The 15,889-nt window shown below is 40.1% G+C and overlaps 1 protein-coding gene across 3 annotated transcripts in view; it reads right to left on the bottom strand.

The window, feature by feature from the left end:
• The window catches only part of COL6A5 (collagen type VI alpha 5 chain), a 139,675-nt gene that overhangs the window by 86,077 nt on the left and 37,709 nt on the right, over positions 1-15,889 (bottom strand). For all 3 annotated transcript variants that reach the window (XM_057301893.1, XM_057301894.1, XM_024928310.4), the window contains 6 exons: positions 13,954-14,514; positions 10,171-10,725; positions 7,555-8,130; positions 3,861-4,436; positions 1,392-1,732; positions 1,205-1,286 (listed from right to left, as the gene is read on the bottom strand). In XM_057301893.1, coding sequence (XP_057157876.1) covers positions 1,205-1,286; positions 1,392-1,732; positions 3,861-4,436; positions 7,555-8,130; positions 10,171-10,725; positions 13,954-14,514 — 2,691 coding nt within the window. The remainder of the gene's footprint in view (positions 1-1,204; positions 1,287-1,391; positions 1,733-3,860; positions 4,437-7,554; positions 8,131-10,170; positions 10,726-13,953; positions 14,515-15,889) is intronic.

Here is a 15,889-nt window from a genome sequence, read left to right as displayed (position 1 = left end):
GGTTCTGCAAAGCTCCCAAGCCATGTTAAGGAATTTGATCTACATCCCAAGAACAATGAGAAGGTATTGAAGGGAACTGTGCAGAGAAAGAGACACAACTGAGCAATAAAACAGGACATATTGTGGTCTTTAGGGAGGTTGCCTGTGGAAGATGAACCCTACAAGCCAGTCTGGGCTACACCAAGGAATTCTTAAACAATGCATCTCATTTGACAATTAACGGAGTCTTCCATTGCTGCATCCTACTCTCAACTTCTGCATTTAGCTTCCGGCTCAGTTTGAAGCTATGACATGGACAGAAAATATATAGCGAGAAGTGCTTTTCCAAATCCACGTTGCTATCTTTCATATGGAAAAGAAGGAACAGTAGGAGCTGTCTTCGGTCAGGTTCCCTAGAACTGGAATCTGAAAGAGGATTTTGTATGTATGTGGTGTCTATATTGAGAGAGCAGAAAAGGGAAGGAGATGTTGTAACCAGGGATACATCTCAGTAAATTCTTAGCCTTTGCCTGATTCATGAGGGACTCTGGAATGCAAATTGTACTAGAGTTGACCCATTTAAGCAAGAGTGCCAGGCTTTTGTATCCCTATATCATAGTTGCCCCTGCCCCCACCACCAACGTGGGGCATGGTAACCCCACACCCATTCCAAGCACGTCCAGGTACATGGTTCAGATCAGTCAAGGACACATGTCTATACAGAAGGTCATAAGTCTAAGCACTTGGCCACAGCATTTGCAGCATTTTGGGGAGGAGTGTGAGGGCTGGTCAACGGGGATTAGATGAGGTATCAACAGCCTCTGCTACAAGTAGCTAGGCAGATCTCAAGATCTACAGCATCTGAGTAAAGGTAGAGACTTGTTAAGCATATTCCATGCTTCACTGTTTAAATTTTCAACTTGGCTGGGCGCGGTGGCTCACGCCTGCAATCCCAGCACTTTGGGAGGCCAAGTCAGGTGAATCACGAGGTCAGGAGATCAAGACCACCCTAGCTAACACAGTGAAACCCCATCTCTACTAAAAATACAAAAAATTAGCTGGGCGTGGTGGCGGGCGCCTGTAGTCCCAGCTACTCAGGAGGTTGAGGCAGGAGAATGGTGTGAACCCAGAAGGTGGAGCTTGCAGTGAGCTGAGATCGTGCCACTGCACTCCATGACACTCCATCTCAAAAAAAAAAAAAAAAAAAAAAAAAACAACTCAATACCTGCTTCTCTGAGCCTGTCTGATTGATTTTCAAGCATTATGTTGCTTTCACTCTGGAGACCGTCTGAAAAAATAAGCAGCACCTGGAGAAATAAGAAAATGGTAGGTGTAAAAGCTAAATATATAATTGGGGAATGAAGAACAAATGGAAGAATGTGGAGATGGGAGATAGAATGTAATATGGATACCTGGCCCCGGGATGCAGATTTATCCTTAAATGTGTCCCAAAGAGACCGCAAGAACTGTGCGTTCAGATGAGTTGGCCCACTGACGTTGACTTGCAGCAAGCTGTCAAACACTGCTTTCTGATAGATTTGGAACTTGGCAGGGAATCCTTGGTCACTGTTCACCTTAAACGCCAAGCTCACCTGTGCCTCTGTGCCAGCCCCACAGCTCACCCCCTTGATAGAGCTGATGTCTTCTAAGATGCCTGGGAGGTAGGATTCCAGCTGGGGGTGGCCCTGGAACAAAGGCTGCCCCTGCACATGAGTGGAGATGTCAAACCCAACCACTACGTCCATAAAGCAATCTGGAAACCAAGGGAACAGAGTCAAGATTAACGAGTAGACAGGAGTAAGGAAGGAGAGACAGGGCAGAAAAAAGGAGCACTGTCATGCCCCAGAGCTAGAGGGTCTCTAGTCCCCAAATAGTGTTCAAGAAGGAAGATACTGGCTGCTTTATCATATATATACATATACATATATCATATATATACATATACACATATATATGTGTATATGTATATCACATATATATGTGATACCAACATATATCACAGGGGTTTTCTCTGTCCCTTTTAAAATATTAAAACTTCCAATAGCTATTTGAAGTTCAAACCATAATTTAGTCTCATTCTCAGTGACTCTGTCGTGTGTGTGTGCGCATGCATGTGGGCATGCATTTTAATGGTGACATATTTTGATTCACATAGTCAGAATACATTAAAGTTTTGAGGCTGGGTGTGGTGGCTTAAGCCTGTAATCCCAGCACTTTGGGAGGCCGAGGCAGGTGGATCATGAGGTCAGGAGATCGAGACCATCCTGGCTAACACGGTGAAACCCCGTCTCTACTAAAAAATACAAAAATAAAATAAGCCAGGTGTGGTGGCGGGCGCCTGTAGTCCCAGCTATTTGGGAGACTGAGGCAGGAGAATGGCGTGAACCCGGGAGGCAGAGCTTGCAGTGAGCCGAGATCGTGCCACTGCACTCCAGCCTGGGCGACAGAGCGAGACTCCATCTCAAAAAAATAAAAAAAATAAATAAATAAAGTTTTGTGCTGTCTTTTCAGATTATTTAAGTTTTAGAGGTTACAAACACAAATGGCTGCAAAGGCAGGTAGATAAGATAAAAGATTCAATTGGGCAGGGTGTGAGGAAAATGAACTGGAGAACAATGACCCATTTCTGGGTCTGTTCACTGTTCAGTTCCAGCTGAGAGTAGCTATGTGGAAAATGGGGCCTAGTGTTGTCAGATCTTCTGATTTTTCAAAGAGGAGCCTGATGTCAACATTTTTAATGTAGAACCTTCAGTGTGAATGCTGTCAACTAATTTAGCAACTCATCAACGCTGGATGCGACAAACAAACTGCAACTGCAAGCTGCCATTTGGTTACTCTGATCCTGCCCAGGTTGTTCATTTTACAGATGGGGAAACAGTCATGTGTGGAGGTTGTTGCTGCTGAACCAGAGTTAGAACTCTAGCTTTCTGATTCCAGGCCCTGGGCTCTTTCCACCACTGTAATCTGCCTCCACTTGAGCACCGCAAATGGGACATATAAGATGTGGAGAGTTTGGAAAGACTATCACATTTTGTGAAAGAAGTGATTTCAATCATAATAACTCTAGAAATGTAAGAACTCTAAGGAATTTCTGCATGTTGTGCAAATTCCACAAACTGTTATCATTTGCTACTGCTTCCTTACATGCTGTCCTCTCAACTCCTAGCCTCAAATTTACAGAAGCTGAGTCCCCTGTGGCCACTCTCAGCTGGAGCTGAATAGTGGCATTCCTGTGAGATGCATCATTGTTTTTCAGTTCACTGTCCTCATACTCTGCTCACTTGACTCATCTCCACTACGCACCTGGCCTTTGCAGCCATTTGCCTTTGTGACCTCTGGATTAAATAACCTCTAGGGACAATTCAGATCTTTAGTAGGCTATGATTATATGAATGTAATCATTAAAAGAAGAAAAATACACTGTACACACACACACACACACACACACACACACACACACGAGTCCCTTACAAGATGGCTTAACAAAGGTACAACAGTAAAACTTCCAATCAGCAAATGTTTATTTTACTTACTTCCTACTGGATGCAGGGCATTTACTAGGAGGACAGAAATAGGAGAGAGAGATCCAGGTGTTAAAAGGAGAATAAACACTGGATTGCCGTGAGGGAACAGGGCTGACCAGAGGACACAGCCCAGGGGTCCCCTCTAGCCTCTGCACCCTTTCCATGTCTTTGAGGGAGGCTGAGTTATCCAAACTTCCTGGAAGCAGAGAAGTCTTTTCTCATTGCACAATAAGTGAGATATTCTCACTAAACATATGTTCTAAATATATGCTCTGCTACAGCTAGCCCATAAGACACTCTTGGGAAATGGAGAAATGAGAAGTTTCCATGGAAGAAAACCAAACAAGAAGCACTTACTGGTTTTCCCACAGCTCTGGCAGATTTCACGGATGATTCTTTTTTTCACATCCACATTCTTTAATTTATCAAAGTCTTGAAAAGTGATTATTTTTTCAGAATTGCCTGTTATTGGCAGGAGCTGTTCCTTATAAACATTTCCTATGCCCAAAACCAGGACACAAATTCCAAGGTCCTTCAGGGTTTTTACTGCATCTGCCACATCATAGCGAGGATCTCCAGATGTGATAACAACCAAAGTTTGGGGGACACCAGCATTTCTTCTCCCACCAGCATGTAGATTAAACATATTGCTCACTTTTTTAAGGGCAAAGTCAATTCTCGGAAATCCACCGCTCTTGGAGACATTCTGAATTTGAGTCTTCCACTGGGTTTTAGTCAGAGAGTTTTTCAACTCAATAATACTCTGGTAGTTGCTTCCAAATTGAGCCATACCAATTTTCATTCTTTGAGACTGAATGTCAAAATTATCAATTAAGTCTGACAAGAAAGTTGTCATGGTTACAAAATCTGAATTAGATACCCTGTCAGAGCCATCGCAAAGGAAAATCACGTCAGCTTCCTGAAGATGACAGACTGCAATAGAAAAAAGAATAAATTATTTTCCTCATGAATCATTCTAAATTTTTCCTTTCCTCATATACTTAAATTGCTTTACTAAATACTTCAATTGCTTTACATTAGCAAATTGAGATAAGTTAACAAGAGAGAGAATCACTGATCCTCAAAAAGAAGAAAAAATAGCAAGAGGAGGAAAGATAATGGAGTTTTTTTCAGTTTAATTATTTATACAATCCATTTGAGAAGACACTGAAAGCTAATCAGAGAAAGAAAGTAAGAAGTTTGAATAAATTTCATGTACTCATTAAAAGGTGATTATAAAGGGTAGACGTCCCTTCAAAACACCAAGATTGGGACATTTACCCCATCAAGATAATAGCACTTACTTACTGTACTATTATTAGTACTCCTATTACTATTCATGTTATCACTTTACATTCATATTGAGGAGTAGCATTTTAAAAATGCTTTTGGCATACACTAACAACATTAATATTCACAACCACCTTATGACTAATTATTCTAATTTTACATATATAGAAATAGAATTCAGAGGTTAAGTGACTCGCCTAAGAGCACACAGTTACTATGGAGTGGAGCTGGTATCTGGACCTCTAGATCCTTTTTACTCTTAAATTTAGCACTTTTTTTCTGCTGCAATGCTTTTTAAAAATATCATGACTCAAATGTTAGAACTTCTCAGAAGAAGTGTGAATGGCTGGTAAACAGAGCATAAGGTCACCTCCCTGAAGTCCAATCTGAAATGTCCCAAAATCAAAGAATGACTTTCTATACTCATTTCCAACCAAACTCAATGGCTGTGGTAGCAGCAGCACTACGGTGATTACTAAAGGTAATTGAGACAGTAGGTTACCCACGGTCACACAATTCCTTGTAAGGGTGGTGTGGCAGACACAAAGATGGGCTGCCCGGATAGACCTGCAAAGAAGAACTTACTCCCCAGCTATGGGAGTATGGGCAGGCGGTAAACAGCTTCTAGCTGTCAGCACTTTCAGGGTCTGTCTCACTATAGAGAGATGCCTTGCCAAAGGTCATGCCCTTCCTAGGGCCGCCACATCCAGGCACTAAGTGGGAAGGGAGTTCTCCCTTAGTCCAGCTGTTTCAGGCTGATGCTGGACAGCTCTCATGGGCGAAATTTGCTTCAGAGCTCTCTGCTAGGTTTGGAGCTTTGTTTAGCCTATGTCACTATTTGAGTTATTTGGTCCATCTTGCTTTCCCCATTTATTTTACAGGTGTGGATCCCTAATAAACATCTTGCATCCCAAACTCCATCTCATCACTACCTCAAAAATGTAGGCATGGGAAATGAGAATAAAACAGCCTCCACATTCATAGGAAAAGACTGTAGTCTTAGTAATGCGCCAGTTTTGGAGGACACCCCAAACAAACGAGATTAAGCCTGCCTGTGGAGCTTGTAGTCTTTTGATAGATACAGATAGGAAAACAGCAAATATGTGTCAAGTGCTACCACCTGGAAAATAGAAGGAGTGAGAGTTGGGGGATACAGTGGGGACATGGGGTCAGGTTTTGGGCCAGGAAACTAGCAAACAAAGACTGAAATTTGACAGAAAAGTGAGACGTAGGCAGGCACAGTGGTGGGCTGGAGTGTTCATGGTGGGCAGGATAGTGTGCACAAAGATGTGGAGGAATTTCAGAAGGACAGGGTAGATTGTGAAGAGGGGAGAGGTGATCAATGAGGTTGGCAAGGTGGGCAGGGTCTAGATAGAGCTCAGGAGTTTGGAAATTGCCCCAAGGGCACAGGGAGGCCTCTGGAAAAAAAAAAACACACACACACAAAACATTGTAAGCAGAAGAGTGACCACATCCAGTGTGTAGAAGAAAGAACATTCAGTGTTAAGTGGACTGGAAGGTGTGTCAGGACTGAGGGAGGGGAGCCCACGCTTCAGACTGAGAGTCCAGGGAGAGGATGGAACAGGCAGAAGAACTGGGGTGGTCCTGCTGCCTTGGGAAAAATCATAATTTTCCTTGGATAAAGATGATACCATCATTCAATATCTGAAACCAAGAAGATGAATTAATTGCTTACTTAAGTAAGGTAAAGCTATGGTGGTCAGGCATAGTTTTATTTAGCCAAGCAAATGCTGATCTGACACAGGATTTGAGGTAAGGTTTTGTTTGGAGTTGGACAAGTTACAGATATGGAAGTGGGTTAATGTCAGTCTTAGAAACATGATTTATATTAGTGACAAAAGTGAGCTTCCTGTTGGTAGAAAGGAAGGAATAAAGGAGGAAAGAAACAAGAGGAAGGAGGGAGGAAGGAAGTGAAGAAGAAAGGAAATTCGAGAGTTAATTGTTTCATTTGCCAGATTGGGAGGACTGGGCCAATAACAAACCACAAGAATCCAGACCTTCCAAGTAGGCACAGCAGCCCTTCCCAGATGACTTATCAGTCTCTACTGCTTTTAAGACCACAAGTGGCAAATCTCACCCTGTCCTCACTCAAATGTGATGTCTCCAGCCTACCAACCCCAATGGTAGCTGGTAATCATCTCAGTTCCCTTCCCTCCCTGTTTCTCTCAGCCAGCTTCCATTACCCTACGTTCAACTCTCATATCCTGCCCTCTGCACAGGTGGCACTTACCCAGAAAAGCACATCAGGCCGCTTGAATTTTGATGTCTCTCTAGAATGCCTATGATCTCATTTAGAGGGCCCTGGATCTTTGAAGGCAAAAGTCTATCCATTTAAACCATGAAACTTTCCGTTTGAGTTTGACCTGAAACTGATGTCCAGTGGCTGCATTGAGACCATTAACCAAATGGAGCACCATGAGCAGCCATTACTTGGGGTAAGGTGAATATGACCCTAAGAAGAATTCCTTTCTGCCAGAAAAAGGCAACAGAGTAGTAAAATGCTACGGAATGCATCTGGAACTTTCCTGTATAATCTCTTCAGTGCATGCTGTGGTGAGAAGGAAACTTTGGGATCTTGTTCAATCAACCCATTTCTTTTAGAGATGAGAAAACTGATAGCCTGAGCAGAGAAATGTTCAGTCTATAACATCCAGGTAATCGGAGACCTGAGACTTATGATTTACTTTTTGTTTAAACTTTTATTGCTACCCCCATAGAAACTTTAAAAGTAACAACTTACCCTCTGGTGCTTCAGTACACATACGTTCTTGAACAAGTGTGAAAACATCTTTCAGTTTGTCAAAATTATCTACATAGATAGTATTGTTTTTATTCCCTGCCATACCCTCAAGTTCCTTTTGGTTGGCCTTTCCTACACCCACTGCAAAGATGGTGATGCCTTTGTTTCTCAGTTCCAATGCTGTGTCATTGAGCTGATCATGGTCATGGGATTCCCCATCGGTGATGACAATCAGCATCTGCTTCACATTTTGCTTGATGCGGCTGCCATGTTCCTCTGTAAACAGGGCATTTGCATGCTTGAGAGCCTTGGCAGTGTAGGTGTTCCCTCCAGTGTCCCTGCGCTTCCGCAGATTCTCAATTATTGCTGATCTGTTCGAGTATGTATTAAGGTAGAAAAGGATGTTAGGTTGGTCAGAGTATTTGAGGGCTCCAAACTGAACTCGGTCCCTGCCAACATCTGCTTTCTTCACCAAATGGATAGTTAGGTTAATCATGTGATCTTGATATTGTTTTTTTATGCTACCTGAATGATCCAGCACAAACACGACATCTAGTAGTGTAATCCTTTTACAATCTGAAAGAAGATGAAAACAGGAGTCACAAACTTTCTGCAGTGCATTCTACGCAGGGTGCTGAGAAGGGAAGCGAACTGGCATTTGCCATGAGCCTACTATGTGTCAGACACTATATCTCACTTAGTTCTTAGAGGTGGCTGCTGCCATTTTACAGAAAAAAAAAGTCAAGGCTCAGAGAAGTGCAACTTGCCTACATCATGACTCCAAGGACATTTGTACCCTATCTGTATCACTCCAGGTTTGCTGGTCCTTATGCCACACCACTCTATTTTGATATATCTCATTAGAACATGTAATGTCTTTTGCTAAGCAGGCTTTCAACTGAAAGGCAACGTTAGAAGCTAGTTCAGTGCCAATGTAATGGCGAGATATACTGATGTTTGCCAAACTGGCCTGCTATTTCGAAAAGCTCAGGAGCTCACTGTATAAGTTGGTAGTTTTACCCTACTCCCTCTGGCTCCAGGTATCTTTGGACCCTCGGGTATGCAAACCATCCCTGTTTATCATGTCTCTCTGCAGTTATTTATGCTTTTTCCCCTGACCTTTTGAATTAGAACTCAGAAAGAAGTGGCCCCAAGTAGGAGGAGAGCAAAAACTCCTATCACCTTTTCCCTGACCCCAAACCCTCCTCCACATTATAAGACAAGTGACTGTTTTGGCTGGCTTTCCAAAGTGTGGACTCTTTCCCCACTCTTTTCCTTCCCTCAATAACTTATGCACATGTATTCCAAAGATTTGCTTTCTCCACTTTCCACTTGCCTAGCTAATTGTCAACTCTTATTTCTAATAATAAAGTCTCAAATTTTTAATTTTCTGACACTGCGAATGTCCCCAGGCTGTATCTGTAAAAACCTTGGTCAACGACCCACTGAGAACTGGTGACTAGTCATGACCTGATAGTTAGGAGACAATCTAATGCATGAGTCAGCTGAATTTCAGGTTATGCTGTAGACAGGGCCTCCACATTTACATTAATCAAAATGAAGAAATGCCAAGAGCCTTGCAGATTTCAAAGTTGAAGCTATAGCCTTTAGGTACACCTCTCAACATTATCAAGAGTTTTGGAATCACTGCCATCTTTGGGGGAAGAAGAAAATTCCAATTAAGCTGTCACCAAGGAAACTTTAGAACTATCACCTAACACTTTAGCATTTATAAGACATTATGTTAAGTTTCTGAAAATTCCACATGCATAATTTTGACGAATAAAGTCCAATGAAAATCTCTATGTTGCCACAGAAACAACACAAAACAAACTTACTTGGGTTTGTTTTCTTAGTTGTATCCAAAACACAGAAAATAGCACATGATAGATTTAAAAACATAGGTGTTTTAGTCTATGTGTGGACTGAGAGAAAGCTCTCATTCAAAAGACATTAAAATTGATAGGCTCAAACTGAAGGTTGCACAATACAATTTTAAAAGTACTACAATTTGTAAGAATCAAATGATGACCCCAAGTAATCAGAAAAGTGACAAATTACAATTTTTCAAAGGGATGGATACATGAACAGGCAAATATAAAATATCCGGTTGATAGAGGTTAAGAATAATAATGTGAAGTAATGAAAATAAACTATCTTTAAAATACCCAGAGTTTTCTTGGTGCGTGGTGCTTAGGATACTAGATATAATTTAACTAAAAGAAAGATGAATTTGTATTTCTAGTTATTTTCTGCTTAACAATGGTCATAGATAGCCAAGAAACAATTCTAGAAAATCATTTGGGATTAAAAACTGGCTCTAGAAAATCCAGGCATGTGGGTATTAAAGATTTGGAAGTTTAAAGTAAAATTCTGGGATCTTTTTGGAACATATTTGAAGTCACCAATGCCATACTAACTTGTGCCAAACTAGATGCCAAAATTGTTAGTCTGAAACATTCCTGGAGGTCACAGGCATTTTAATATTACATAAAGAAGACCAAAACTTAACACTGAAGTCCAGGTGGAGGCCAGGGCCAGAGTGCCATTCACTGTTTCTCATTATAAAGTCAACAGCTCACATCTTTAGTCCTGACAGATAACAGGGACACTTACCATGGAGAGCACACACATGAAAGATAAGTTTCCTTTCTAGTGCCTTTAGATGATCGAAGTTCTCAACATGAAAAACTAGGCTGCTATCCCCACTGATCTCTTCTAGCTGAGATCTATTGGCATTGTATACTCCTACAGAGAAGATGGTCACATCTTTGCCCCGAAGAATTCTAGCAGGATCTCTCACATCATCCTGCGCTACTCCATCTGTGATGAGGATGAGAAATTTTTTGGCCCCCAAACGGGCCCCCTTGGAGTGGGTGAAGTATTGACCTACAAAATTTAGTGCCTTTCCAGTTAAAGTGCCTTCATTGATGAGAGACATTCTATTTATTGCATCAGAAATTTCTTGCTGTGTAAAGTATCTATTAAGCTGGAACTCTTCCTTAGTTTTATCACTGAACTGAACAACACCAATCTGGGTTTTGTCTGCACCAATTTGAATTTTAGTTAACAGGTTTTTCATGAAGATTTTCATTTTCCTAAAATTTTCATTTCCTATACTCCAAGAACTGTCCACCAGAAACATGATGTCAGCCTTCATGTCTTCACATCCTGCATGTTATAAAAAAAAAAAGACCAGAAATAACCAGGTTGGAAAGTTTCTCATGAAGTAACATTAAGGCAGAAACAAATGCATTAATGAGAAAACATTGAAAATTAACTCAAGCAACTGTTGTTATGTTTGAAAATTGTATTTGCTTCTTTAGTAGAAGCTGGTTGACTAGAACCTTGAATCAGAAATGCAACTTCCAAAATGTGTATTTATTCATACATGCATGCATGCATGCATAACTCATTTATTCATATTTCATTCATTCATTCATTCATTCAATCATAATTTTGAGTTGTATAAAATGCCAGGCATCCAGCCATGTGTTAAGGATGCAGCAGTGATACAAAAAAGGAACCAGAGCCAAAGCAATCAATTCCTTGCACTCATAGTACTAACACTCCAGGGTTTTATGTATATTCTGGAGAAACACAATTTCAAATAATTTTTAAATAGCATTATTTTCTGGGATAATTCTAAGTGATTTCATAAACACTATAAATCAATATTAGAAATTGGAGAAAAAGTTTTTACTAGAGATAAGTGCTTCAGTAAGCACATACTCATTCAACATGGACTGTTCCTTTATACATAATATTTGTAGACAGCCTACTGATTGGAAATGAACATACAGACATGTGTATATATATACACACATATATACACACATATGTATGTTCATTGTTCTATGTATAATATAGACATATGTACATATATAAAACCAATTTCTATAATCTATTAAAAACAATATTATTAATTCATGATACATATGTTGTGTATATATATAATATGCAAATATATTGTCTTTAGCATGTATCTTTTTAGTCTTAATCCCTTTTGTCTATCTGTAATCTCTGCCATCCTCTTACAGTTTCTCCCTCAACACTCTGAAGTCTGTCCCATACTTCTTGAAAATAAACATAGCATCAGCCATATATTTAAAAAATGAAAAGATGTTAACTATTACTTAATAAATGTGTAAGGTCACATTCTGATCCACCAGGAGGACTACACCACCATTTTAAGATTCAAGCTGCCGTGGAACCATCTTGAAAGTCATGAGAGGAGAAATTGCTGAAGATGTTTGTGGCCTTGACAGAGTGGCCTTGACCACTGTAGTGAAGTGTGAAAGATTCTCTTCCATGTAACACCTATAAAAGAAATAGGCTTCTACATACAGTTTAGTATTCACAGGATCTACCTCCTGGTATCTATTTGTGACAGAAACTACTTAATGTCCCTGAATATCTAGCTTTCCATTCTTCTATGTTAATAAAATTTTAGATAGGCAGATGATTGCCCATCTAAAGATTGTATTTCCCAGCCTTCCTTGAAGCTAGCTGTGGCCTTGTGTCTAAGTTTTAACCAAAAGGTATGAGCAAAAGTGATCTGGCCACTTCTGGGTCTTACCATTGAAACAGTTGAGTGTGGTAGGCTCCCTTGGTCCTTTCTCCCTTTCCATGGATGGAAGGTGATAAGAACTGAATCTTCAGTTTTGACCTAAAGATGGAAGCTATGTGTTGAGGATGGAACAGCCTCTCTACTAGACCTGGACTATTCACCCTAAAGTATTATGTAAGAGAAAAATAATATTCTGTACTGTGTAGTCTGGGGTCTTTTTGCTATTGCAGCTTAACCTGTACCCTACTAATACACTGTGCCTCACTCCATCTGCATCTGCTCTGAGACTCCTTAGTTTTTTCTAGCTCCACAAGCTTTGGCTCCTTTGTTTTCCTGCTTCTCTGTTAGCCATTTTATAACTCATTTCCTTGTCCACAACTTATCTCCTCCTCCAGGCATGCCAGTGCTCAGGCTGACTACTTCAACTGCAACTACCTGAAGTGCAAGGGATGTACTGTACCTCCCTAGATTCGTCCAGGACCTTCTCCCTTGAAAGGATCTGAGATACAACCTACTTTATGCTTCCTGGAATCCTTTTACTTTTCTTAGCATCAACTCCAGGAAACATTGGGGAATCTTTTATTCTTGCACTCTTTCTAAGACGCCCTAAAGACCCAACTCTGTTACTGTCCATAACAGGGAGAAAAATGAACAAAATTGTTACTTAGGATTTGTTGTTAATGCTATTTATTTGCTTACTTATTTTTTATTTTTGTTTTTCAGTGGCTCAGAGAAAATTCAAACACGTTTTCACTTTAGTAAGTTCAAATAAGTGAGAATTCTCTTCCTTTCCTCATCGGTGAACACCTTAACCACCTTCTGCAACAGCTAACTTTTTTGTAGCGCTTACTATGTTCCAGGCACTCCTCTAACTGCTCCACGTGCGTTATCACCATTAAGCTTCACAATAAGCCTACAAACAAGGAAACCAAGGCAAGTAGACAGTAACTTATTCAAGGTCATGGCTAATCAGTGGTAAAGCTAGGGTGTGAACCTTGACTCTGACTCTAGCATCTTTCCTCTTTACCAGTAAACTAATGTGCTTCTCAGCAGGCAATATTTTCATGTGCTAATACTGGCAATCAACACATACCATCTTGAACTAGTAAGTGGTGTAAGTGGCCATTATTAATAATATAAATAAAAAAACAACCAGATATAGAAATTTGCAAATTGTTTCTCCTAACTTTTGGTACTTAATCTCTAATTAGAACAAAAATGCAAGTATGTGTTTTTGTTGTAAATAAAAATGAACAATTATTACATATATACTTGATATGCATTTAATATAAAAATAATGGTTGGCATTTATGGTGCTCAACTTATAAGGATTCTCTGATGTAGGTATTATCCTCATTTTATAAATGACAATGTTCCAGGCTCAAGTGGAAGTATGTGAGTCAAACCCTAAGCTATCTAGAGCCAAAGTCCATTTTCCTTTCACTGTACCCACCTGTGCACACACAAACACTGTACTTCCCCCGTACTTATTTATGTATGCACATACATATACACACACACACACCTCCCATGCAGAATAGAATCTCTCTCACTCCACAGCAGTGGGCTTTGTCAAGGCCCCAACATTCTTAGAAACCTTCCCACTTATGACTTCCAAGATGGCCTTGGGGCAACTGTTTATAGAGAGATTCTCCAGTCTTGGCATTTGGTTTAAAAGTGAGGGGCTGAATCCCTCCACGGTAATAAAGGAAGCTAGCAAAATGTTATCAGGACAACTGGTCACATCAGGCCTTGTCTCAGTCTGGCCATTAATCTGCCTAAAGCAATTGATGAAATGTGGAGAATAAAGCCTTTTTCGTGTTGCTTACCTTTTTCAGCGCAGATTTCACGAATGACTTCATTTTTTATGCTTTTCAAAGCATCAAAGTTCTGCCCAAAGCTAACCCTTTCTTCTTTCCCAGCAATTTCTTGCAGTTCTATTTTATTAGCTGCCCCAATGCCAACTGCATGAACGGTGATTTGCTCAGCCCTTAGTCTCTTAGCAGGTTCCACGACTCTGTCTGTGGACATCCCATCAGTCAACACAATGAGGTAACAGGGAACCTTGCTCATTCTGTCCTTCATTCCATTTTTTATTATTTGCAGTATGTAATCCAGAGCTTTCCCAGTATAAGTTCCACCAGTTAGTTGCTTAACGTTAAAAACAGCCTTTCTTAAGTCAATGTCATTAGAATAGTCAGTGACATAAAATTCCACTTCTGTGTCATCTGAATACTGCACAGCTCCAACTCGGACTTTGTCTGGGCCAATGCTAAACATTTCTGTCACTTCCAACATAAATCTCTTGATCTGCTCAAACTGTTTCTCCTGGATGCTGCTTGAGCCATCAATGAGGAAATGGATATCAGCCTCTTTTGTATCCACACAGCCTGAAAAAAAAAGTGCATTCTCTGTAAAATAGAGAACCTAGAGAGAACTTTGCAAGAGGGTTTGTGAAGGAACATGAGGCTGAGGCATTTCTAAAGAATGAAGACTTCGTTTTTGCATAGAGCCTGCACACTTCATTAAGCACAGTCATGCCCATTTTCTCCTTTGAAATTTACAACACCTTGTGAGAAAATTGAAACAGGGCAAAATGTAGTGGTTTGTCTAAGGTCATATAACCAGTAAATTAAAGAGTAAAGACCAAATTCCAGAGACTCCAGGCTCCAAGTTAAATAGTTTTTCTAGCATTGACACCTGCCTTCTTAGACAGTTTATGTCCTATCATTTCTTGAAAAAAGGCATGGGATTGACAATCTTCTATTCTTACTTCACCAATAATCTCTTCTTTCCAGACCAACTAGAATAAGATATTTAAATATAAACTTAGATCATATTATTCTACCTCTTAAATGATCTATCATTGCATTTGGAACTTAAAAACTAAAACTTGGCCTTATCTTGTCTCCTGCTTTTCTCTCTGACCCTATTTCCAGCAATTCTTCATCTCCCTCACTGTGTTCCAACCACATTGGGCTTCATTCTGTCTTTAGAACATGTCCCTGGGTCTTTGCATGTGCCCTCCTCTCTTCTTGAAATATTATTTGCCCCAAATATCCACATGGCTGCTTCCTTCTCATCATGGATGTCATCAAGTCATCTCTTAAAAAAGGTCTTCTCCTTATCTAAAGCACACCTGTCATTGTCTATCTTCTTACAGTGTTTATTTTCTTTATGTTACTTTCTGAAGTTACCTTCTTCATTTGTTCATGAGCATGGCCTGTTTCTTACCACAGAATGTAATCCATGAGGACAAAGATTTTGTTTATTTTTCTGCTTCTGCCCAGTAGGCCTGGCACATCATAGGAGTTCAGTTTGTTTTTTTAATAAAAGACTTCTCAATGTTCCTTCCTTTGTTAAGCTGAATCTATGAAAAACTATTTTTGCTTTCTTAGTAGTCTATTTACTACTTTATGTAGACATTCACAGAAACTGGGTAAGAGAAAGAACATATTTTCAAAATTTTGGGTTATGTGTGTCATTATCTGGTTTTCTTGACAGCTCTTAGGTAAATTATAGCTACTGACACTACTTCAGCCCACGGCAGTTGCTCCTTAGGAAATCAGATATACTGAAAAGAAGTCTGACCCTGAGAAATGAACTATAAAATCAATACATAAAGCATTAGGGCAAAGATAAGCGGTTATCTGCAAAAGACAGGGTTGATCCCAGGCCAACAAAACTTGAAAGTAACCGGAATGCATTAATTTATATATCTAATAAAGAAGAATTAAATGTTCAGCAAAAGAAAGGTAGTGGTGA

The sequence above is a fragment of the Pan paniscus genome, chromosome 2 (assembly GCF_029289425.2).
Source record: "Pan paniscus chromosome 2, NHGRI_mPanPan1-v2.0_pri, whole genome shotgun sequence".
NCBI classification, from domain to species: Eukaryota; Metazoa; Chordata; class Mammalia; order Primates; family Hominidae; genus Pan; species Pan paniscus.
The sequence above is the reverse complement of the archived record's forward strand: the minus strand, read 5'-3'. Positions and strand labels throughout refer to the sequence as shown.